This window comes from Anser brachyrhynchus, assembly GCF_964034855.1.
Source record: "Anser brachyrhynchus genome assembly, chromosome: 1".
In the NCBI taxonomy this organism is placed as follows: domain Eukaryota; kingdom Metazoa; phylum Chordata; class Aves; order Anseriformes; family Anatidae; genus Anser; species Anser brachyrhynchus.
The window spans coordinates 149,697,820-149,722,739 of record NC_137694.1 but is presented as its reverse complement, the minus strand read 5'-3'; the positions used below and the strand labels follow the sequence as shown (position 1 = coordinate 149,722,739).

At 46.6% G+C, this 24,920-nt stretch overlaps 2 protein-coding genes and 1 long non-coding RNA gene across 9 annotated transcripts in view; 1 reads left to right on the top strand and 2 right to left on the bottom strand.

Annotated features, from left to right (window-relative positions):
- Positions 1–516: 516 nt before the first annotated feature.
- On the bottom strand, positions 517–5,668 carry ING1 (inhibitor of growth family member 1). 2 transcript variants are annotated; one of them, XM_080605307.1, is made up of 2 exons: positions 4,990–5,668; positions 517–2,154 (listed from the first exon to the last, which is right to left on the bottom strand). In XM_080605307.1, the coding sequence occupies exons 1-2, from the start codon at positions 5,129–5,131 to the stop codon at positions 1,451–1,453; spliced, it is 846 nt and encodes a 281-aa protein (XP_080461433.1). In that variant the 5' UTR covers positions 5,132–5,668; the 3' UTR covers positions 517–1,450. The 2 variants fall into 2 exon arrangements, with proteins under 2 accessions (XP_080461433.1, XP_080461434.1); XM_080605308.1 differs by lacking the exon at positions 4,990–5,668 and adding an exon at positions 3,084–3,291.
- Positions 5,669–7,251: 1,583 nt separating this feature from the next.
- Positions 7,252–12,030, bottom strand: LOC308200146. 2 transcript variants are annotated; one of them, XR_013955285.1, is made up of 3 exons: positions 11,897–12,030; positions 9,319–11,354; positions 7,252–8,569 (listed from the first exon to the last, which is right to left on the bottom strand). It is a non-coding gene; the product is annotated as an uncharacterized lncRNA (long non-coding RNA). The 2 variants fall into 2 exon arrangements; XR_013955286.1 differs by lacking the exon at positions 11,897–12,030 and having other exon boundaries at positions 9,319–11,117; positions 11,223–11,768.
- The window catches only part of CARS2 (cysteinyl-tRNA synthetase 2, mitochondrial), a 36,962-nt gene continuing 24,007 nt past the window's right edge, over positions 11,966–24,920 (top strand). The window contains exons 1-7 of one of the 5 annotated variants that reach the window (XM_080605240.1): positions 11,966–12,150; positions 12,586–12,636; positions 16,479–16,596; positions 19,027–19,098; positions 19,753–19,858; positions 20,582–20,665; positions 23,048–23,177. In XM_080605240.1, the coding sequence (XP_080461366.1) occupies positions 12,140–12,150; positions 12,586–12,636; positions 16,479–16,596; positions 19,027–19,098; positions 19,753–19,858; positions 20,582–20,665; positions 23,048–23,177 (572 nt within the window). In that variant the 5' untranslated portion in view covers positions 11,966–12,139. Of the gene's footprint in view, positions 12,151–12,188; positions 12,637–16,478; positions 16,597–19,026; positions 19,099–19,752; positions 19,859–20,581; positions 20,666–23,047; positions 23,178–24,920 lie in introns of those variants that run through there. The other 4 variants (XM_080605239.1, XM_080605241.1, XM_080605238.1 and 1 more) reach the window with 4 other exon arrangements.

Genomic DNA, 24,920 nt, shown 5'->3' with positions numbered 1-24,920 from the left:
ACAAGCTTCGCCACGAAGCTGTGGCGGAGGATCAGGACACCTAACCTACAGCACTGCACCTTCATTACAGCCATAGGATTTTGGTGTGAGGCGACCAAAAAGCGTGAAAACGCCCGCCCCGGAGCGGCTGCAGTAGTAGTCTGAAAACGCTGTCATGCAAAAGAACTTTCTGCTGATAACAAGCATGGAATAATTTTTATCCGCCGTGTAAAGGCATGAAAACAACTGAAGGAGACCAGCTCTACGCTATTGATTTTTAGACAAACGGCCGAGTCTGGAAGCGACTGCAAACACAAGAGGTGTAGCTGGACGGAAAGTTAAATCCTACTTTGGCTCTTCTACGCGCTTGTTTGTCACACGGTCTGTGGAGATTCATTATCAGAACTGCAATTTGGTTACCACTACAACAGTTTCAGGCTTCCTAGCAGCAGCTTGCTGGAGCTGCTAAGGTTAAAGGCAAATTTCCTTTTTACACTCTTTGAGTGATCATTAAACATGATTGCTAAAGAAGCAAACTGTCAAAGTTGTTTCATTTATTTCTTAATATCACAGCTGTACAATTTTCATACATACAGCAGGAAATGCGCATTGGTTACACAATGGCATTTGGCTGCATTTCCAAGTATAATACAGTAAGTGCAACTCCACTTAAGAATGTACATTTATACAACTTAAACAAATTAAGGTTTGCTACACTACTATCTGTGACAGTATAAAGCTTCATTTATGTTAAGTCTCGTTACTAAACCACTTCCTGGTTAAATATAAAACATATTCAATTATTTTAAAACGGCCCTTGTGGTACTTGGCCAGCATATAAAATATTTGTTGTGTAAAATTTAACCATTAACTTTTTCTTTTCTTTTAAAAATAATCCTCTAAGCCTATTTAAACATTTGCTATTGAACTGTTACACTGACACTTTGTAGCAGGAACCAAATTTTTACCCTCCTTTTGTTTGATCTCACACTGCTTATCACCGAAAGAAGTTACATTTGTAATGTACTGCAGCTTTATTCAGATACAACCAGATGGCTAAGCTATTTAACAATTCCGTTCAAATGTAAATAACATTCTTCATTAAAGAAAAAGAAATTACATTTCGGAAATATTTGTCATCAAAATTTTAATGGGTAGAGTGCTACCAGCACTGGGAGGAAAAAAAAAAAAAGTATTAATTTCTGTTTTAAGACCCACCTGAATATTCGGTTTATACTCTTATAACTTTACTTTTGGAATACATTGGTCCACAGACCATATTCTTGTTACAGCTTACCAAATGAAAAACAAAAATTGCTCTTATTGCCGTCCCTATAACAGGAATGGTTCAGTTTTAAACCTCCTTTAAAAATATACATTTTACAATCCTTTCACCTCAACAAAGGTGACACTGACAATAAATACACTGGTTTGGTGGTTTTGTTTTTCTTTGCCGTGAAAAGTCTACAAACTACCTGTTGTAGGCCCTTTCTTTTTTAGACTTCTCCAATGCCTTGTCCATAGTTTTCTCATTTTCTCCTCGACATTTGGGGCAGTACCATTTGCCCTTTGGTTTATGATTGAGTCCCACACAGGAAAAGTGAAACCACTCGATGGGGCACTCGTCATTATCGCATCCTATCATTTCTCCATAGGAGACTTGGTTGCATAAGCAGTATGTTGGCTCATTGGGATCAATGGGAAGGTCTGGAGGAGAAGCTTCCCTCTCTGCCTTAGCCTTGGATCGTTTCTTCTTCTTGGATGTTTTTGCTTTCTTCTCCTTTGGAGTTCCTGAGGTGATGTCATCGTGATCATGATTATTTGAAGCATTTTCTCGATTCTCGTTATTCCTTTGCCGCCTTGACCTCTTGTTGTTGGGCTTCTCAGCCTGGGCGATTGTCTCGTTCTTTGACTTATCTTGGCTGGCTTTCCCGCTGTTCCCAGTGGTGTCGTTAGTCTCTTGGCACGTCTCAAACAGTTCCACGTGGCTGTCCACTTGCCGGGTTCTGTTCTCAACAAGCTCTACCATCTGACTGACGATTTGGATCTTCTCGTCACCCAGCTCCTGACTCCGAATCAGCGCTCTCTGTATGCAGTGCAACATTCTTCTCTTCTGCACGGCATCTGTCTCTCGTTTAAATTTTTCATAGTAATCATCCAGGTCCTTCAGAATCTCTGCAAGGAAGAAGTAAAAACTGTAAGTATTTCAGACAGAGGGAACGGTGAAGAAAAGCCTTCCTGCATTTTTCCTTCCACGCAGCAACACCTCTTTGTAATGCACGAAGTTGATCAAAGGCAGACTCCCTGAAGCTGAAATCTGACAAGTGGCTCATGACTCCAGTGGAATATTTTTGTCCCAGTAGGTCCCTGAGGAACAGAATGCAAGTGCTGATTTAGAAAAAAAAGAGAGACTAAATATAATCTCACGCACGGTGACAGCTCTTCCCTTTATCGGTAATTAAAAGGAACAGAAAATACACAGACCACCACAAGTTCCAGCATCAACTTTGGAATTAGAGGGGGAATTAATGGATTGTTTACTAGGACATTTTCTGTACAATAAGGTTAATGCTTGTGGTGAATGACAGAGAGTGGGAGAAAGAGAGTGGGAGAAGAGAGAAAAAAGCACAAATCAGTGCAGGAAATCAGACAACAAATTACTTAATAATCGCTATCATGCCTGACAGCTGATGCAGAAGAACTCCGAACACACAGGGCTAGACCCTAAGTCACGGCGAGCTTCACCCGATACTGCTGCGTGGCTGCTGGAAACGAGGCCAACTAATTCCTTGTGAGTACAGAATTACCATTACAGTACTGGAGCCGTGGGGATTATTTTCTCCCTCTAGGTTCTGTAAAATACCTGTTACTCACTTTTTATGTAATTTTTCACTAAATATTTACTGCAAGGAAGGAGAAAAAAAAATAAGGAGCAACATTAAAGATGATCTACGACCACAGGAACGGCTAAAGCTCCTTGTCGATTTAAAATGCTAACACTGAAAGTCTGTTAGACCTTGCGTTACACCTGAAGGATCGTGTCGGGAGTTTAAAAGGAAGAACGTTCCGCAAGTGCTTGAAGTTTCAAGAAGACTTTTACGAACCTATTTTGAGCTGAAGTTTTCGAGTTTTGCTGCGATACTTGACGATACTTGACTGAGCACGCAGCACACTCCGCACGTCCACGTTAACCCCTCAAGAACACGCGAAATTAAGGTTTTTCCCCATAAATATCTTCCTCGTCCCTCACCCCCTCGCACACGCAGCCACCGCTACCTCGGGGCTTAGTTCGGGTCGCGGCATCGGCCAGGGGGAGGCCGCCCGCAGCCCCTCCCGCCCGCCCCCAATAACGACAGGAGTTTTATTAATTGGTTTATTAATTATTTATTAACCGGGAGAGAGCTTTATTAACCGGGGTCCCAACGGCCCGCCCTGCGCCCCGGAAGCGCCGCGCCGCCAGGCCCGGCCCCTGCCTAGCAACCGGCCGCGCCCCGGAAGTGACGCAGCGGCTATTGTTCTCCGGCCGGAAGCCGGCGGCGGGCCCCCGGTTGGCAGCGCAACGGCCGAGGCGGGGGAGGAGGGGCGCGGGGAGGGGGCGTGGCCCCGCGCGGCGTCGCGCCTATCAGAGGCGGCGGCGGGCAGAGCCCGCCCCCTCGGGCCGTCCAATGGGAGCCGGGAGAGTGAAAAAGGGGAGGCCAAGGTTGGCCCGCCCGCTGCCGGCGCCGCAGCCAATCAGCGCCCGGCGGCCGGGGCAGGCCGAGATATTCAAATCAACGCCACCGAAAAGTTGCTTCTCGAAACGTCACGGGGGGGGCGGGGCGCCGCGCGGAACGTCCCGCCCTCCGGGCCAATCGGCGAGAGGAGTCGGGCCGCCCCCGCCCCCCGGGGAGCGCGCCGCCCTATCGGAGCCGCCGGGGGGCGGGGCGAGCGGCGCTATGCTAACGAGGGGCGGTTAGAAAAGCCGCGCCGACGCCGAGCGCCCCGCACAGCGCCGAGGCGCCCGCTGGCCGCGCGGTGCCGGGGCGCGGGAGGGGCGGCGTGCCTCAGCCCGCCCTGCCCCGCCATCGCCGCTCCCCGCCCGCGGAAGTTTTCCCCCGGCCCCTTTTTTTTTTCCCACCCCCCGGAGGGAGCCGCGGACGCCGAGGGAGGGAAGGGGGCTCCGGTCGTCCCCTCCCCGCCCGGCTGTCAGCGGCGCTGGGGAGAGCCCTCCCCTCCCCCTTCCCCCTCGCCTTCCCCAGCGGACAGCGGCGAGCGAGTGACAAAGCTGCCACAAAGCTGCCCCGGGCCCCGCGCCGGCCGGCCGGCCCTGCCCCTGCCCCTTCCCTCGGCCCGGCAGGGAGGCAGCTGGGCACATCCGCACGGCCGGTCGTATCGCCCCCCCCGCGTACACACACACCACGCACACACACACACGGCAGCCCCGGCTCCCCCCCCCCCCCCCCCCCCCCCGCCCTCTGCTTCAGGGGGTGAAGCGAAACCCACCGGGGAGGGAGCGCGGAAAGCGCTCCCTGCCCCCCTCCCCTCCTCTCCCCTCCCCTCCCTCCCTCACTAGCTGCCTCTCTCCCCTACTACAGCCATAATGAATACTGTACATTCCTAAATGTTGTGCTGTAATCTCTCCGTCCGCACGGCACTTTCTGCCGTACCCCCAAAGCCCTTCCATCGCGGCCCCCCGGCCGGGGGGGGCCCCCCTTTGTGCACCGCACACCCCGCTTCCCTGCCCCCGCCTTCTCGGCCGGCAATTTACACAGAAAAGCAGAGTCCTTGCTTAATAAGAGAAGCCGGAGACCTTTTGTTCCGCCCCATGACAAGAGCTAACGCTGCGGATCAGCCCCTCTCCCTCCTCGGCTCTCCTCGCCCGGCTCTCCCCCTGCTCTCGGCTCCCCGAAATAAAGCTACCGTCCCCGCGGGGTGCAGGGGGGCGAAGGGAGCCGAGGCTCGGCTCCGGAGAGAAGAAAGACACCCTCCCCCCGGCCCCACACGGCACACACGCACCGAGCGAGCACTTACCTTGATATTTGGCGTCAATTTCCCTCATCAAGGAGACATTTCTCTGCAGATCGAAGGGCATCGACTCGATGGAGTCCAGGTAATCCTCCACATAGTTCACGAGGTGAAGCTGCTCGCCGTTCGCAGGACTCAACATTTTCATCCGGCGAAAAGGAAAAGGGGGAGGGATAAAAAAAAAAATAATAAAAAAAAATAGATCCTTCTCCGCACGCTTCTCTCTCTCCCTCTCTCTCTCTCTGTCCCCCTGGCCCGGCGGGTGCTGCTCCCCCCGAAGGAGGCAGGCGGGGGAAGATGGGCTCGCCCCCCAAAAACCGAGAGCAGCTACATCGGAGTGCTCTCGTGTGAGGCAGAGGGAGCCGCACGCACACACACACACACACACACACACCACACGCGCGCACACACACACACACCCTCCGCCAGCCCCCTCCAGCCAGCAGCAGCTGATTGAATGGCTGTCGTCGTGGGTAATTCACGGAGGAGGCGGCACGGGAACAATCGGAGGGATCCGTGTGTGTGTGCGTGGAGGGGGGGGAGGAGGAGGAGGAGGAGGAGGAGGAGGGAGGCGGGGGGCTCGAGCCAGCCCCTCCGAAACACTCCGCAAACAAAACGCGCCCTGCGAAGTGCCTGTCAGGGGCAGCCCCTCCGCTCCTCCCGCTCCTCCTCCTCCTCCTCCCGCTCCTCCTCGGGGCCGCCCGGTGCCGCCCGCCGGGCCGGAGGCGCGCAGCCCGCAGCCCAGTTTCAAACACTTGGGAAACATTCGGCCCCGCCGCGCACGGCGCATGCGCACCGCTCCCGCCGCTGTGTACACACACACACGGACGGACGGACGGACGGACTGGCGGAGGGGCGGGCGGGCAGGCGGACACACGGACACGGGCGCGCACACACGCGCTCCCCTCCCCCTCCCGGAACCGCGGCGGGGCGAGCGCCGCCCCCACCCTTCCTCCTCCTCCTCCTCCTCCTCCTCCTCCTCCGCTCGCCACGAGTTGGGCGGGAGCCCGGGGCGCTGAGGGGGGAGCGGGGCAGCTGGGTGCTTGCTTTCACGGGACCCACGCGGCTCTGAGGGGGCACCGGGAGCCGTGCGGCCCCCCCGTGGGGCCGGGCGCTGAGGAGAAGCGCAGCCCCGCTCCCTCCTCCTCCCCGCCCTCCCTCCTTCTGTCCTCAGCGGGCAGCCGCAGCCATCAGCCCCGCGGCGGCTGGCAGCCCCGCCAGCCAATCGCCGCCCAGCTCGCCGCCCGCCCCGCGGTTCCTTCAGCCAATCACAGCCGGCCGGGAGGGGGGGGAGGGAGGGAGGGAGCCGCGGCGACAGCGCTGCCCGGGATACCGGCCTGGGCAGAAGGGGCGGTGACACTTGGGGGGTGCGCATGCGCGCTGCTAGCGGCGCGGGGAGAAAATGGAGCCGTGCGCGGGGAGCGGCCTTAAACTACGTTTCCCGGCAGCCCCCGGTGCGGCGCAGCCGTTAGTAACGGGAGGCCTGCTCGGGGCTGAGCGGCCGGCTCGGGGCGACCGCCCCCACCACGGTTCCCCGGTGGCTGCCGGCCCGAAGGGGGCGGCCCCGGCCCGAGGGGGGCGGTGCTCCTCGGCTCCCGCCCTTGGAAATGCAGCGGCGTGGTGGGGGTGGGGGGGGGGGGGGGGGAGGAAGGGGGCGTGGTTTTGTAAAAAAATAAATAAATAAAAAATTAAAAAAACTCTCCTGCCTCCGCCTTGAGAAAGGCCGCTCTCTGTCTCGTGTTTTCTCAAAACGTCACCGGCGATCCCCTGGCTGAGGGGACGCTGGCCCGTGGCCAGTCGCGGGCACCGCCTCGGTGGTGGCAGCCTGTTTCCCTCATGCCTCGAAGACGCTGAGGCGCTGTCAGCGATTAAAGGTGGTTAACAGTCCCCTGGCTGCCGCGAGGAGCAAAGCCAGTAATTATGACTCAGTAGAGGCAAGACATCCAGAAGGAATTCAAGCGAGTCCCAGGAAGTGTCGTTCTTGCAAAAAAGTTAACCACCGTTCCACACACACGGCAGTAATTGCACGTACAAATCAGGTATCAGTTCATAAACGTCCCCGCTAATTTGCTGAACAAGAACTTTTGTCAATCATCACAGGAAAAAAAAAATAGGTGCAACTTTTAAGTGTAGTCATGGCCTGCTAGTCTTCACTAATTTGCTCAAAAGTAGATCTAAAAGTAGATACTAAAGATCTAAACTCACAGCAGTGAGAATCAGGGGAACCTGCAACCAGATCAACAAATCATGCAACTGCTTTGTAACATATTTTGTATATCTATCATATATTTATGTAACATAAATATTCCAGTAATTATGTTTCTTCCAGCTCATCAGCATAACGTTCACAATTCTTAATATGAGCAGCATACATTTCACAACCTTCAAATACATTCCATAAATGCAGATACTGAGGATATAAGAAGTTACATATATATACATATAAGAAATATTGCCCCCCTTCTCTTTCTCTACCTTAGCTGAATGTTGCTGTATGAAATACTCTGTAATTACTACAGCGGTGTCCCTCTTTATTAGAAAAGATAGTGTCTTCTGATCATTAGTCATTATACTTTATAGATACAGACAACTCATATGAGTTATTCCTTCTAATAAACTGCCGTTTCTTCACCATTTAATAGCTTAATCCCTTTCTTCTACAGTCACATTTGTTTTTCTTGTGTTTGTTCTTTACGAGGCTACATTCATACTTACATGGGAGATGATAATAGAATTTTACAAGTCTATTAATCTTGCTTATGGTTGAAAGTTTTGAAACAAAACCACAGAATTTTGGCAGGAAAGATGAGCAGAGTTGAATTTTGCAGGTATTAAGGCCAGGAGACAAGTCATAGTTTGTACTTTCGTGCAACAGGCATCAGTGGACAGCGTATACCGTTTACAAGTATTTGGGCCAGAAATACCTGCTTGTATCATAAATTATACAGGATTAATCGTTCTAAAATCTGGAAAAAAAAATCTAGCTGAGTTCGTCCTTCTGCTGCTTCCCAGGAAAGGCTCGAGAACTTCTCAAACACTTACCTAACCTAAGCCTTCCACTCTAAAAAATAATAAATAGTTTTAAGTCCTACTTAAGAAAGCAGGCATTTCACTGGATACAGCTCCCCATCTCTTTGCTTGCCTTGAGACTGTTAACCTCACTACTTCTTTCACACGTGTTTTCTGGCTGCTGCCATTTGCACCTGTCGCACTTCATGAGCCTAATAAGCACTGGCACTAAAAGTGCCCTAAAAATGCTGATTGGAACCAGTAATTGTGCATTGCAGTACAAGGCCAAGGCAGAAGTATGACTGGAGATAACAAAGATCAAGGGGAGCTTATTCCACAGGCTCCAGAATCCCAGAATGAATTCCGAGGAGATGCACCTCAACAGCTGGAAACAACCGACAAAGACACCCATCCAACCTCCGACCAAATTCATGCAAAATACGCGGCTTGTTTCTGTAAACTGCAGCATAGGAACCAAATACTTCTGATGAAAAACTTGTAGCATCTGTTAGAGCAGTTGATGGATAGGTCGACTGAACAGCAATGGTGCTGAGAACTCAGGGTCCAGGCCTAATGGCTGTTGGTAAGAGCAAGAAAGTTTATTTCATTAACTGTTCTTTATGTCCACCAATCCTGAGATTTCTTTTGCAGTTTTATTTCATTTCCCCAAAATTACTCTTTTAGCACAGGTATCTCAAGATGATTTATCATCTTTATAAAACATACTCTTCTTGAACTCTGGGGGAATGGCCACTCAACATTTACAGCATATCTGAGTCACGCATTTGTAATAAGCATGAAACAACTTTTATTCTCCTTTTAAAAACTAAATTGGATTCTTAGACAAAAAGAATTTGTAAATTTGGTAAAAATAAAAAAATGCTATAAAATGTAAGTCAGAATGTGTCTGTAATTACAGACTACTCCAGAGTTCTAAGAATAAATTCAGTCCCCTGCAGTGGATTTAGCTCGTCTTTCCTTTCGGTTTGTAGTGTTTCTTCACAGCCTTTTTCCCCCCTTTACCTTCTCAGGGCCAGATTCCTTTGCAGGTTCCTGAACTAGAATCAGACTAGATACTAGAAACATGCTCTTGTTAATCCAACAAATGCTGCTTTTCTCCTCTGTCAGCAATTCTAAGACAGTGTGGTTTAATTCTTAAGAAGATAAATGTAGCACCCTGAGCAATACGTTGGGAAACTGTAAACTTTACAAAGAATGTATCTCCCAGTAATAAACACAAAAGAACGATTTTGTAGCATAAGCTTTATTTGCTCTTTACTTGAGATACAAAGCATGCTCTGGGATTTGCCTGTGGATACTACACACCTTTTGGGGACCAGTCTCGCATGTGGTCCTGGTCTGGGTACCCGAGACTGGAAACTGGAAATCACACGAGGAGCCAGGTGAGCCAGAACACTCAGAGATCCTCCCTGCCCACCACAGAAACATTGCAGACGTGCAACACGTGCGTGCTTCCACCAGTTTTTCCCTTTCAGTCAAGCCCAGAAGGGAAACATTGCCTTCCTGCATACAAAGGTACAGAAAATATATCAACTCATTCTAAGGGATTCTGGAGTCACAGCCTTACCTTAGAGTTTCAGCTTGCATTTAAGAGAAGTAAGTTTTAGCCTTGATGGCTCCTATGAGAAAGGTGAAAACATGAGCTGACAATATTAAATATGTGTGTGCCCCCTTGAAACGACAGTTCACCTGAAGTTCTGATAGACACACCTCATTGGGATTTTGACTAAGGGATTTACCCCCCTGCATACTGCACCTCCTACTTCTGCTATTCAGCAGAAAATACAGAAGTAACAGGTATCGATCTGGTCCCCTGGCTCCAGCTGCTGGCAACGTCTGAAGGCATCTTCTTCCACTCCAGGTGGCAAAGAAGACAAGTCTCCTGATGGAGGCAGAAAATCCTTTCCTGCTACTATTCTGCCCCTCTGGTAGACAAGGATCCCATTCCACATGCTCAAAGATAGGAATAAGGGTATCAGGAAGGGAGGTGGTTATAGGTGTCGTAAGTTGAGGTGTGCTTACAGCCACAGGCTGTTTCTGAGAATGTCTATTAGTTTTTCCTAATGTACATAATTTATGGTTATAATATATCAGCTATGGTTATAATATATTGCTTGCAGGACACTTTCCACAGTTCCAATGAATTTATTCTGCTGCATTAAACCAAATCTAAAGTGTTAACAATGTTAACTGCTTATTTCAGGCATTAAATTATTATTATTAATAATAACTGTATAGCCTTTACTACCCTCAGAAAATAATGTGGTTTTTTTTTATTATTTTTTTATTTTCAGGACATAGACATTTCTAGACTAAATGCTAAATTAAAGCTAGTCGGAATACCAGCGGCACTAAGCCTTCTGAAACCATCAGGGAAAGAAAAAGTTTCTCCGTTCTTCTAATCTGTTGGCAGTTTCATCCATGACAGCTAAACCTGGAATTACAGCTAAAAAAACATCCATTGTTACTTAGTATTGATTCGGCCTCTCTCAAAGTGCTTGGCACTGTACAGAACAAAGAAGACAACAGAGTTAAAGACAACTCTTAACAGGATGTGTGTTGAATAGTGAAGACATCAAAACCATCCGACTATGGAAACTGAAATAATTAGCTTGCTGAGAAACATCTAAAGCAAACACTTACAAGGTTACTGGATGGTATCTTTAGTTTTATCCTAGCAAGTCTCAAAATAGCAAGCCCATAAAATAGGTTTCTTATCTAATCAAAAGTTCATTGATAAATGAAAAACATTGTGGAACATAACTGTATATTAAAAAGAACAGAAAACATCTGTCAGTAGTAGGGCTGTATATCTGATACTCTCTACAACTACGCCAGATACAGACAGACTGTTTGGATGAAGATAGATTTCTGTCATTATGTAAAAGCAGTGATTTAAATGCTCATATTCAAGACGAGAAAAAAATCTAAGAAACCTGTCCCTGGCAGATTCAAGAGAACACAATATCAGGATTTCTGCAAGGCGGTTTACCACAGCCAACCCTATTCTCTGCAGTGTGCGGTCAAGAAAGGCTGCAATCATGCACTATTACCTTCCACGCAGAGGCCAACAAGATGCTTTAGCCGGTGGGCACTGCAGTGCTCTGGGAAAGGAGAAAAGGCTCTGTCCTGAACCAGAGGTTTGTGCGGAGAGAGGCAGTAGGGAGCGGCACAGCCAGAGCGTGCTGGAACTGGTGGTTCACTCTTACCATATAGGACTAAGGGTTGCAGCAGGTGGAGGTCAACTTCAAAATACACCACGAGGACTCTTTCTAAAACTGACAGCAGACCCGTGGTGCTCCTTGCCAGAGGCTGGAGCTGATGTGGGTTTTCCCCAGTGGCTGGGGAAATTAACAGAAGAGTGACTCACTGAGAATAGGTTAAAAAATATATATATATATATGGGGAAAAAAGTATGTGTCCATCTCAGTAAGTCACTCAGTCAGAAGCTGCGAGAGTAGGGGGAGGAAATATTATATATGCTTGTGCAGTTCTCGCTTGTTTCCTTGGTAGCTGCTCATAGAATCATTAAGGCTGGAAGAGCCCTCCAAGATCATCCGGTCCAGCCATCCCCCTACCACCAATGTCACCCACTAAACCATGTCCCTAAGCACCAGGCCCAACCTCTCCTTGAACACCCCCAGGGACGGTGACTCCACCACCTCCCTGGGCAACGGGTCCCAGTGCCTGACTGCTCTTTCTGAGAAGAAATGCCTCCTCATTTCCAACCTGAACCTCCCCAGTGCAACTTGAGGCCATTCCCTCTAGTCCTATCACTAGTTACCTGTGAGAAGAGGCTGACCCCCAGCTCCCCACACCCTCCTTTCAGGTAGCTGTAGGGAGCAATAGTTACTTCTGGAAGCAAATAGCAGCTTAAAAATACCTTTGGCAACCCGTGTGTCTGCGCCGTTGTACCTTTAGTCACCCCAGCTGAGCAGCTCAGAGTTTCCAGGGCAGATCCGGGCACTCCAGCCGGTTCGGCCCCGCTTCCTCTCCGTGATCTGACTCAAGAAAAACAAAACCCCCCAGCGCGAGAAGCCTGAGCAGAGAACACACCCTCCCGGCTTGTGCCGACCCGGGGAGGGAAGCGGCTCCCGGGCACCGGCGCCGCTCGGGTCCCCTTGGGATGACGGCGAGGCACGGCGGGGGCGGTGACAGCCTCCCCGACCCCTCCTCTTCCCTCCTGCGGCCCCGGCTCGGGCCTTAGCGGCGGCGGCGGCGGCTCCCGCTCGGCGGAGAGGGGCGGAGAAGGGAGAAGCGGGGGGCCCGGGGCCGCGGCCATGCTGCGCGGAATGGCGGCGGCCGCCCGGCGGGGCCGGCGCGGGGCCGTGCCGGCGACATGGCGGCGGGGCCGCTGCTGCTGCGGGCCGGCGGGGCGGCGGCGCTGGGTGCCTCCGGCGGGCAGCCCCAGCGGGGTGGTGGCGTACAACAGCCGCAGCCGGAGCAAGGAGCCGCTGGTGCTGGCCCGGGACGGAGTGGCCACCTGGTAGCGGCGGGTGCGGGGTGCCCCGGGGCCCGGCCGCCGTCCCCCCGGGGGCTGACGGGCGCCGTTTGCCTCCTGTGTCTCCGCAGGTACAGCTGCGGGCCCACCGTGTACGACCGGGCGCACCTCGGGCACGCCTGGTGAGTGAGCGAGCGGGGCGAGGAGGGACGGAGGGGCGAGGAGGGACGGAGGGTCTCCTGCGGCTCCTTGTGCTGCCCGTGGAGATCCGGGCTGCTCCCGAGCCCCCCGTCTCCTAATCCTGCAGGCAGAGGATGCGTTGGGATCGTGGGGAGAAAGAGGAGCGAGCTCTCTGCTAGCTGCTGTCATACCAGCAGAGAATATATAAGCTGTATATGTGGGTAGCTTCTGTTCCCGTTACCCCTTTGGGTTCACTAATACCGTCAGCGGGGGGAACAGCACGTGTGCTGCGTTTCCAGAAGGCTGGGTGCAGCCCTCCTGTGCACGGTGCTGCAGGGTGCCCTGCTCGGGACGACTGCCCTCGCCTTCCAGCAGAGCGGGCTCTTCAAAAACTTTCCTCTCTGTTGGTATTCCGCATAGCTTTGGCACAGCAAATTATGCTAAGATATAATAATACTATGTTATCACATATAATAATACTCCTGTTATTACAGCTATTCTTTTCTTGATCTTATTCGCGTTTTTCTTTCAGCGTCTTTCCTCCGTGTACGTGTGTGTGATGCTTTTTTAACATAAAGTTTCACTAATCAGACTGTACTGAGGAAGGAGAGGTATGGGCATTGCCTTGCGTAGCCAGGCTGTGGAGTGGAACAGCTTATACCACTTCTATGCACACTGCCCATGTTCCTCTGCTAGAACAGATACGAGGTGGTGTAGTGGGTCTGGAGTACAGCATTTATAAAGCCAGAGGACTTCAACTTGGATCGTTATGTGTCTTTTGGGTGTCTCTTTCAGTCGGTGGTTCTCCACGTTCTCCTGATTAAAAGAGTAGGAAGACCTGCTATTTTTTCCATCCGTTTTTATCCAATGTCCAAACTAACAATTTCAAACTTCCCCGGTCTGAAAGTTTGCCATATGTCTGTCCCGCCTATTCCTGACCTTTCCACGTATAGGATAAGAAAAAACAGTTAGGGCTGAATATCACATTCACGGTGGTGTGTCATGCAGATAAGGAGCTATGTTATCATCCTTCTGGTGCCTCTTTAGTGCCTTCACGTGTTTCCTGTAGTACAGCAGGATGCCTGTGCTAAAGATCTTCCTCTCTCTCTTCTGAGCAGGTGAACCCTCTGGGAGGTGAGGAATTAACTGTTCCCTCCCAGGGTCTGTGGTGTTGACATCTCAGCTGCTCTGTTCAGTATGGCAGAGCATGTTTTATTTTTAATTTTAATTTTTTCCTTGTAACTAGGCCTACCTGTAGAGCTACAAGAACATTGCTTTTGTTGGCACAGCTGAAATGAATGTTAGTCTACAGATCAGGAAATACCCTGGAAAATAGCACAGTCACATGGATTGATGCATGTTGCTACAGTGTCACTCCTATAAAATACCCTCATGGTGTTGCACCGTTGCGGCATCTGATCTTATCACTGGAATTCCTTTCTTCCATCCTTTTTTTCAATTTAATTTGCGGTGAGCATAACAAACACAGCAGATCATGAATAATGGAAATGAGCTTGAGCTCCACAAGAAGAATTTGGAAAGCATTGCATTGCTATTTTTCTTTTCCCCACTAAGATTTCTTACTTCTCTAAATAATCCAACTTTCTCTAGCATGTTGTGCTTCCAGACTTCAAAACAGGTGCCCTATGTGTTTTCAGACAGCATCCATAATTCATCCTATATATTAAAAAAAAAAAAAAAAGCTGCAGAAAACGTCACCTTTTCCCTCAGTACTGAGACTGGCTTGGATTTTATTGATGTGGGCTGCAGCCTGGTTAGGACCCCAGTTCCTGGCCATGGTAAGAATAAGCCCAAATAGGAGGGAGTTCCTTCATGCCATTGTGCCTGGTGTGGCACCCCCTTCATTAGATCCGATTCTTTCATTGCAGTTTTTTGGTACTGAAGTTGTAAGGAGCCAGCTTTCCGAGATGTCGGGAGATCTGCTCTGGCTATTGCAGTGCTTCTTCCATCAATTGTGCCAGAAGATCAGAGTAAAGGGAACAGCACAAAATTTGTATATGATCTGGGAACTAAAGCTGCAGAACCATTAAATACAGTTTTAAGCTTTTGATACTGGCATTGTCCCTTTGAAAGAGGTCTAAAGAAGAATTTAATCTACTGGAACTGTGTCACAACATGAGATGCGCATGGTTCCCAGTGAGCTGCTGTTCAGTAGTATCTCTTTTCTTGGCAGCGTGTGCCACCTTCCAAAAGGCCTTTTTTAATATAGTCACAGTGCAAACAACAACAGAAAAGTATTTTTCTTCATCAAGATACTGAAATCTTCACAGAATCACAGAATAGTTTGGGCTGGAAGGGTCCTTAGAGCCCACCCAGTTCCACCCCCCTGCCATGGGCAGGGACACCTCCCACCAGACCAGGCTGCCCAAAGCCCCATCCAGCCTGGCCTTGAACACCTCCAGGGATGGGGCACCCACAGCTTCTCTGGGCAGCCTGTGCCAGGGCCTCACCACCCTCTAGAATTTCTTCTTTATATCTAATCTAAACCTACCCCGTTTTAGTTTAAAACCATTCCCCCTTGTCCTATCACTCCATTCCCTGACACAGAGACCCTCCCCAGCTTTCCTGTAGGCCTCCTTTAGGTACTGGAAGGCCGCTGTAAGGTCTCCCCGGAGCCTTCTCTTCTCCAGGCTGAACAACCCCAGCTCCCTCAGCCTGTCTTTATGGGAGGGGTGCTCCAGCCCTCTGATCACCTTTGTGGCCCTCCTCTGGACTTGCTCTAACACTTGCATGTCCTCCTTGTGCTGGGGTCCCCAGAGCTGAACGCAGCACTCCAGGTCCGTGTCCTTGTTACGTAGAATCTGAATCTTAGCGCCGCCTTGGTCCCCGCAGCTGAGGGGAAGGATGCAAATCCATTGTCAGTATTTGTTTATGCTCATTTGCTTTACAGACACAGTGGGTGCAGCCTGTCCAGTGGTGTGGGTGCCATGGAAAGCTGCAGGTCCTCAGGGTTTTCGTCACTCCATTGTGCAGGTGCAGTGCGCTCGGGTTTCTTCAAAGCCAGTGGAGGCTGAGGTTTCTCCTTGTCTTGCAGGATGGAGTGCAAGCCTGTAGTCACCTTTTGTTATTTCGCACAGTAATTGGGTTTTATGGAGTCAAAGCATGTTCTGAGAATGAAGAGCGGAGAGCCTGTGAGGGGCAGAAGGCTGCCGCAGGCCTGTGCTGCGTGCAGGTGGATCCGTCTGGCTGCGCTGAATGTTCAGCTTCGTCACGCACAGCCTGGATGATACTGAAAATTTATTCTCGGCTGTAAATAAAATAAAATAACCCCCCCGGAGCAGCTCTTCTTTGCTGTCAGAAAAGATCTGTGGTGTGTTACTGTAATAGCTTACTTGTAGCTCTACCTGTTACTCGACCCCAAGCAAAGTTAACACGAGCTGGTTTGTTTCTATGTCACTCTGTGTGGTGGACTTTGGAAGCCTGCTGGCATGTACAGACTGAGGGCTTTTTATTTTAAAGATAACTGATCTGTGTCTCTCTTTTGTACTGCTTGCTTTGGAAAAGTCTTCTGGTTGAGAGGCAGCTTCAAACAGAGCTCAGTGTTATCATAAAGAGATGCAAGAAAAGAAAGCAGAGAAAATTTGCTGTAATGTGTCACTAATGCCAGAAGAGGGTAGAGCAGTTCAACTGAAATTTGCTTGACTTTTGTGCAGATTGGAACTAATTTTGGAAAAGCATTTTATATACTCAAGACCCTTTTTTTTTTTTTTCCCAAGTATTAGGGTATTGAGCATATCTCTGTGGCTGTCAGTGCTCTTTGACGTTTTTATCAAAGTTTATTCCTATTACTGCATGTTTAAAAGCTCTTGTTTCTCTCTTCCAGCTCCTATGTTAGGTTTGATATAATCCGAAGGATAATGACTCATTTTTTTGAAACTGAAGTTATCATGGTGATGGGGATTACAGACATAGATGACAAGATAATAAAAAGAGCCAATGAGGTAGGTATTTGCTACAGTCTTTGATCCAAACTTTTGGTATTTCCTAGATACAGTTACGTAGGGAAATGAGCTAAGTTTGTTGTTGTTATTTAAAAAAAATATATTTTTTTTTTAAGTAGGTAATACATTTTGAGATTTTTAGCCCTCTAGCTGCTCCTGGGGCAGGTGTTCTTATAGCCTTATGCCTTGTCTGGAAGGCCAATGGAAAAGAAAAACCCATGGCAACCCATCAGCAGAGTTGAAGCATATCTTTTCCCAAAAGCAAACCCAAGTCGGTAGCTTCTGGCTGTTTTCTGAAAAAATGTTTTGTGTTGTTGATCTTTAAAGACAATAAATGATGATATACAGGGTTGAGGGCAGTTCCTGAAAGGTGCCAAGCACTGTCTAGCTGCAAAGTCAGCACCTTGAGACGTGTCCTCAGTCTTGTCTGAGTTCACGGCCTGCTTGAAAGTTGACACTTTGGGTAAGGCTTGATAAGACAGGGGCCTGGTGGCTGGATCAGTATAAAAATACAGAATGAAAAAAAATAAGTCAATGCAACCAAACTTTTCACTGAATTCTCAGGGTGATTAAAGGTTTTATGGCTGTAAGTAGTTCTCAGATGGGTTTTTATCAGGCCTTTTTTAACAACTGAGCTTGGTGAATGTTTAATGTCATTTTTTAAAAATGTTTTTGGACCCTAAAATGCCAAGAATTTATTCTGCATTTTAAACATCTTTCAAATGAACATTTTATTGGTTTTTGAAATCTGTAACATGTCTTCTGGATCATAAATAAAAATGAACTGCAATTACAGTTTCAAGCTTTAAGCTAGTTTCTTGGAGCCAGAGAATTTGGCAGGTGTCACTTTTCTTTGAATCTTTAAGTAAACAGTTACTATTGCAGTTAAATGCACTGCATTCAAAAAATGCTACCACTGTTTTCTTGTAGAAATAAGTTTGTTCCCTTAGTCCTTTTATTTGCAGTTTAAGGCCAGTACTCTTTCACCAAAAAAAAAAAAGACTGCATTTTACATTTTTTCTTTATCATCAGAACGTCATGGAGATTTTATTTTGTGTGGGGATGGTGTTTTAAAATAATGTATGTTTATTTACTCCATTCTTTGGTTCTATGAAGAGCTATTTTATGTAGCATTTTTGTGTATTTGTGAATGTCCTGCTCTGCACACTTCGGTTGTACAACCTGTTGTTGCTGACCTTTGTAGCTGAAGTATTACAGTGTTAGGATCAACGTGCCTGACGTTGTTCTTTCACCTCTGGTGGGACTCATCTAGGGGGATTCTGAAAGTTGGGCATCCGGTCTTTGAGGAGCATGCTACATTCCCTGAGTGGTCCTTTGAAAAAGAGATGAGCATCTCTGTGTTTGGAAATTTTCCCATCTTCCTGTAGATGCCTTTGTCTTTCTGTTGATAGAGGAGCAGCTGAGTTGTTTGTTGAGGTGAATCCCATTGCTGAAAGAGCGCTCCCTCCGGTCTGCAGGCAGAAGCATGCCTTTGAGCTGAGCATCTTCCTCCTTCCATTGCCAGATGAGCATCTGGTCTTCACCAGAACTCCTGCCTAGTCCAATAACTTGTGCGAATAGCAGTATCCACCCCTTGAAGATGCTCCAGTAATGAACTTGAAGCAATGAAACTGGATTGATTTTGTTAACGATTCAGTTATCTGCAAGCTGGAGAGGGTGGCAGTCTGTTGGCTCTTCCCTGGTAGGTTTTCCTCAGAGAAGACGTAAAACCTGAATTTGAGAAACACTGATATCATGCTCTTGCCTGCTAGGGCAGGTTTTGCCATCTTAATGTGATTAAATTGCCTCTTTCCTTTTGGAGTGCACTTCTGCGAGGATCCCGGTTCCTGTCAGTCAGCTTGTGAATGAGAAATGCGGAGATGTTTGAGAACTACTGCACTTGGCAAAATATGGAACTGACTTTCAGTTAATTTTCCCTGATTGTTACTCATATATTTCAATACAATCAGCTAAAATATCTTATTTTTCTTAATCACTGCAAATTAATATCCTGTCTCATTCTGCAAGTCTCTGATCTGTCTTTCTGACAAGTAGGTGGTATCGGCGTCCCCTGCCAATAAGTTGAATGAATTTTACATCTGTGCACTGTAGTATATCTTGTAGATACAAATGGAAGACGACCCTCTCAAGAGGAAAATAACGGGGGAGGGAAGGAGTTCATTATTTTAATCTTCTGTTGCTTTCTCTTAAAAGTTATCTATTAATATTTTGCTAGTTCAGGAGCCTAAATGAAATATTACTTTTAAGTTATAAATAACTTGCATCCCCTTCCTGTGAATGTTAGATTAATAAGCCTTTCTGACTCTTTACCTTGGGGGCTCTGTAAGTCATCCAATTAGCTATTAACTGCCTGATAAAAGATTACAGTATTTTATGTTATCACTTTGATTTACTGATCTTTTTTTTCAGATGAATATATCGCCAGTAGCCCTTGCTCGCATTTATGAAGAAGACTTTAAGCAAGATATGGCTGCCTTAAAGGTATAGATACTCGAGCTTCTAAATTTTAGAGTATTTTAATGCAATTACTCTGGTAAGGAATCTGATTTTAACAGTTTGATTTGGGGGAGGGGGGACAACACAACACAGTTGATTGCTTGTCTGATGAAGTGTTGTTCATAAATTGAGTAGTGATTTACTTTTTCATTCTTCTGGGGAGAAAAAGGCTTTATATTGCACACCTTTTGAATAAAGAGGGGTAGAAAAAGCATGGCTATTCTGAAAGAGGAAGGAAGAAGTTAAATTTATTTAAGAACACAGACTTGGTTCACAGATAATACTTAGTTACTGTCATGCAGAAATATCCTGATCTAAAGCATGTAAAACATCAAATATTCTTTCTCTGAGTTCGGGTGACTTTGCTTCTTGTCCAGAGTACTGTCAGAAGCAGGCAGTAAAACACTGGGAAAAGTGTATAAAAAAACTAGTATATTTATTTTTCTGTCCCTCATTTTTATTTTTTCATATTATCGGCATCTTAAATAGTGCTTGCAACCTTTTTATGATATTTGAAACATTTTTTGGTAAGATAAAATTGAGAAGAATGGTCTTTAAAATTTGTTTCTTAAATTGGAGTGGCTTATCAGTAGACTATTTCATACAGTCTGATGAACTGTTACCATTTCTTTTTTTAAGGTCCTTCCCCCTACAGTATATATGAGAGTGACTGAAAACATTCCTCAGATAATTTCCTTTATAAAAACAATAATTGCTAACGGACAGGCTTATGCAACCTCGCAAGGTAAGATTTGTAGTAAGGCACCTCCTCGTTAGCACATGCATGGGAAGTCAGTGCTCTAAGTGATCCTGTTTAGGGATCAGGTGAGATATGCTATACCAGGTTGTGTTGGTTCCTACAGTGTGAGCAACTCGTTTGTGACGATACAAGTGTGCCAAACAACTCTTATGCCATTTCTAAGTTAAAAGTAGTTCATAATTTAACATAATTGTTTACTGTAATGATCTGCTGTCTCAGCTCCTGTGGGGAAGTCCTGGCCTGGGTTCTGCAAGGGAGCTGGGGGAAGCTTAGCTGTAAACAGGAGCTGGATATCTCCTATGTACTGTAAAAGACATGCCTGCAAAACACAATGTGTGGAAAATTTTTAGTAGCACTAGTGGCTGTAGAAGGATGCAAATGTATTTTAACTGGAACACTAGTAGGTAATAATTCAGTCATGGGAGGGGATTGCTAGTTAGCAGGGAAAAACCCGGGCAGATGTCCAGAAAACAGTGTTGTCTTAGGTGCAAAATGAGCAAATGCAATAAGGTTACCGAAAAGGTAGTAACAGGGAAACATGGGCTGCTACTTCTGCAGCATTTCTGGTTTTCTAAATCAGAATTTCAAATGGAAGTTCAAAGGTACTTTGTTTTGTTTTGCTTTCAGGGAAATATTATCTCTCCATTATATAAGCAGAGTGAATGTGCCCCATCTTTGCTCTAAAACTAAATATTTTTTTTCTATTAGGCAATGTTTATTTTGACGTTAAGTCTTGGGGAGAAAGATACGGAGTATTAACTGCTGTTAGTCCTGATACACAAGATGAAGCAGGTGAGTTCATGGCAGCAACTTGTTTGTGTTAATTCTTTGTCTGAACTCCTGATGTATCTATGCATAAACTTTCATTCAACAGTTTTCTAACTTGTTGTGTATAGCCAGCATTTTTAGTTAATCAGGTCGTCATGTTTTCGTAATTACTTGTGGAGGCACTCACTGTTGGCAGTGCAAGCGGAAACTCAGTCTTTATTCATGCTTGGTTTTCTCTATACCTTTGTTCTGTTACTTTAGAATAATCACGATTCTTACTCAATTTTATTTAAATCTTTGGGAGCATTGTATACAAGCTTAGTAATGAGGAGATGCTCTCAGCCCTTGTGCTAGCCAGCAGTGAGGTGGGCGAGGGGAAATGCTGGGAAACGTCATCTCCCACATTATTGTTGGGCAGTTGCACCCTTCTGGTGTGTGCTAACCAGATGCATTTACTTCTTTCATTATTTACCACCGGACTACTGCTAAGCAGAGTGGTTGTGTGAGCCCTTTTGACGGGCTGTGGTAATGTACACTTGGCTGTGTTCTTCTTTTTTTGCTGCTGTTTTGCTGAGCAGGATTGCTGATCCTCTCTGTAGTTTCCGTAAGCTGGCTCTGATCAGGTCTTTGCATAGTTCGATGCAGGTCTCCTGTGTGCTTTGCACGCTGAAGTTCACTACCTCTTCATTGAAAAAAAAATTGCGTTTGCAATTACTGGAAATGTCTAGGAGGTGATACTCAGGTGAATTGCAGCCAGAAGCTTCTCACAGCTCCGCTCTGGAGTTGTTTCAATACAGCTCACAAGGGGAACGTTCTGTACGGGCAGTTACTGACAGGCTGAAACCATCCTCCTGATTAATTCTAGGCACATAGTAGCATAGGGGTCCCCACCTGAATATAGGTAGGGATGTCCTGCATTTTATTGTGCTGTATTACCTTTCTCGTGTGTGTACAGAAGGCGTTTTGAGGAGCTGTGCCCTCCTGTTTGCTGCTGGAGAACTGGATTCAGAACTGGGGTCCTGTGGTGTGTGCTCTGCTTTACCAGGTCGCCAGCTTCTTGGGGCCTTGGGGTGTTTTTAGTGACAATTGGAAGCAGAGAGGTGCCAAAACAGGGCTTTGCCTGCTGTCTGTCTCCTCTATTCTGAAATTTAAAGACCAGTGAATTGTAGGTCACTTTCTTTCTCTGCGAATCTAGAACATTTCCTTTCCTAAATGTCCCAGACAGCATGCTCATAGCCAAAGCAAACTGTGGTGGCTGCAGGGCACAGTGTCATAACCAGCATCTCCTGAAGAGATCCCTCTTGCTGCTCTCTGACGTGAGTGAGCACTTTCTTGTAGAGCTCTGTTAACTCTGTGCACTGCCCTAGGGTTAACAGAGGCCCTGGGAAGCCTGCTGTAGGTGAGCCTGCTCTGGGCAGGGTTTGGATAAGATGTTTCCAGAGGTATCCCCTGGCTGCAACCATTTGTATTTTACCCTGCTTCCTCTCCATTCACGTACTACTGAACTTACTCTAATCTCTAAAGATTCAGTGACCGTTCCTTAGTTTGTAACTGAGAAGATGAAGAGTTCTTTTTCGCAGTAATATACTCCAGAAAGGCAAGAGAGGGATGGAATCAACAGATACAGGTCAAACAGAGCTTGGCAAAATAGTGAAACCTGAGATGAAGATTCAGTTGGTAGAGCTCAGGTTATATTTCTGTCCCTTTATTTCTTATCAATTTTGAATGATGAAGCAGGTGTAATGGATTTTTGTAATGTGCTTCGCTTAATATTGCATGACATTCTGAATAAAAACAGCCTCTATATAATATCAATAAAGTACAAGTGGAATGGATCAAGAAAAATGACCATCTGATAGAGCTCTGAAAATAGCTGTGAATCATCATTAAAATGTGTTGGTAGTGGAATGCTGCGGGGATAGGTTTAGACCCAGTCATACATGGTGTTTTTGTTAATGATCTGGAATAAGTAGAGGAAAGAAGTAAATCTGATGTCACTGCTGATAAAAACTGATGAGCAATGTTAAATAATTAAGGATTTTTTCTTCTGCTGCTGCATTGCAACCTGTATATCCTAGGAAACTAGCTGATAGGTAACTAAGCAAATGAGGTAAAACCAGAGAAGGCCAAAAGAACTGAAAGGATGAGATGTATTAAAGAATCTTGAATCCATCTTTTTAGCCTGCAGAAGTCAAATTCAACATACTGTTGTTTTTTTTTTTTTCAAAAGCTTGATTAAGAAACTGGAAGCCCAAGGTAAGCAGGAAAGGAGGAAGGATGCAGGAAAAGAAGTTGGGCAGAAAATAAAATCTGAATGGTTCACTAAGCACACACTTCTGCTTTCTTTCATATATTCATTTTTTTTTCTGAGACGTGTCCCATTAACAAATCCCTTTTCCATGGTAGTTGATACTGATAAACGCTATGGTAAAGACTTTGCGCTGTGGAAAGCTGCCAAACCTCAAGAGCTATCCTGGACTTCTCCCTGGGGAAAAGGAAGACCTGGATGGCACATCGAGTGCTCCACGATATCAAGGTCAGATTTCTTGTATTTTAAATCCATCGCTGTTTTTTTTTGTCTGCAGTCACAGTACAATAGTAGAAGCAGTACTGCTTTTTTGATGATCGGTAGAAAGCACCAGTTTTAAACTGAATACTTTCTGAAGCTGTCTTGTTATATTTTGGCATTTTCTCTCCTTTGAGAGAAAAGCGTGCATTTAAAATAAGCCATGCAAGATCACACAGATGATTAGGGAGTCTTTTAACTTGAATGGAGTAACCAAAGTTTTTGTGAAAGTTAAGAAAGACCTCTTTCATCTTCCTCCCTTCCACGTCATGCAATCTCCAGCAGACCTAGTCAAGCCCGTAGTGCAGTATCAGGAGGACAGGGTATGGGATTCTAGCAGACACAGGAGGCTTTGCTGGCATTATCTTAACGGCAGTGGTGGATGTGTCTGCTAATCATCTATCATTATTCAGATTTCTTTAAAAGTCAGCCACAGTATTAAATATTCAGATTTCTATGTGGCAGTATATTCTGTGGGCATGGTGTGAATTGTGTGTAGTAGCAGTTTGCTTAGAGATGTATTAAATTAATTTGCTCTGAATTTAGAGTTTTGTTTTATTTTTTCCATAGTACAGTAGTACTTTGTCCTGTGCAGTATTAATTTGTGATCTATTAATTTGTGTTTGGAAAAAAAGAGGCTTTAACTCTTCCCTCGTGAAACATTGGTAGTGGTACTTAGTTTTGCATTAGTTTCATATCTTTTTTTCAAAGCCAATAAGAAATTACTGAGATCTGACCTTGTGTAACTTGAGAGTTTTGAACCCAAGCTGAAAGTAGATGGAACAACTGCTTCAGGTTTCTCTTTTGTAGGCCGTGCTGGTGCATGTAGGGACATTAGTCATTACTACCTGCTAGCAAAAAGCATTTATAAAGGTGATTGTATGTCACTAAATAGTTTCAGCGCTGTGGAACAGTTCTTAAAGCATTTGAAGTACACAGAAGCTTGTTGCATTTGAAGTGCAACCTGTGACAGAAGAGCCCACTAGGTGAGAAAGGACAACCTGTTACAAAGTGGCCTATCTGCTAATGTGATACTATTTAGAGTATGTGTGTATTTTCTGTACCCTTTACTGTGGTGAGACTCCTGCCATGTAAATAGGAGTTTACCCATGGAGAGCAGAAGTGTGGTAATCTGGGACTAGAAGAAATGGGGAGCTTATTTTTGTAAGTTACCTGAAGTGTTGTGCTGTCACAGTCAGCTCTCAAGTACCCATTTTAAGTAATAACTACTTGTCTGCTTTGCCAAAGATCTCAAAGCTCTTTAAGTTAGGTGAATTAATTTTGAAGTATCTTTGAAGTGTGTGTGTGAGAGAGAGAGAGAGAAGGTGAAGGGCATCGGTCTCTAGTACGGTCCTGGAGAAGGAAACCATCTGACGTGACTCAGGTCTGATCTGGAGCTTCACTTACAGTGAGGTGGGCTGCAGCTCTTGTCCCGGAGCATTTTGCAGATCTGTCTTTTTCCCTCTCCTCATCTCTTATTTGTGTTGTTGGAGGAAACTGCCGATGGACAGTGTTCCTCTTTAGGTGGCAACCCCTCTTTAGGGGTAAGCTGGGGTATCTCTCTGAAGGTCCATCCTAAATCTAGTTTTGGAGCAGGCAGGAAGAAGCAGAGGGGCATGAGCTTTGGAAATAGCCACAGACAGTCTGTCTTCCGTTCTTTCTCCTAGTTTTCTTCTGTTTCTCTGCCCTGAACTGGGAGGGTCTATAAATCTA

Excerpts from the sequence above, each read along its gene's own strand:
- ING1 (XM_080605307.1), bottom strand. The coding sequence starts at position 5,131 with ATGAAAATGTTGAGTCCTGCGAACGGCGAGCAGCTTCACCTCGTGAAC. Across the intron at positions 2,155-4,989 it reads AATTGACGCCAAATATCAAG|AGATTCTGAAGGACCTGGAT; the intron begins GTAAGTGCTCGC and ends TCTTCCTTGCAG.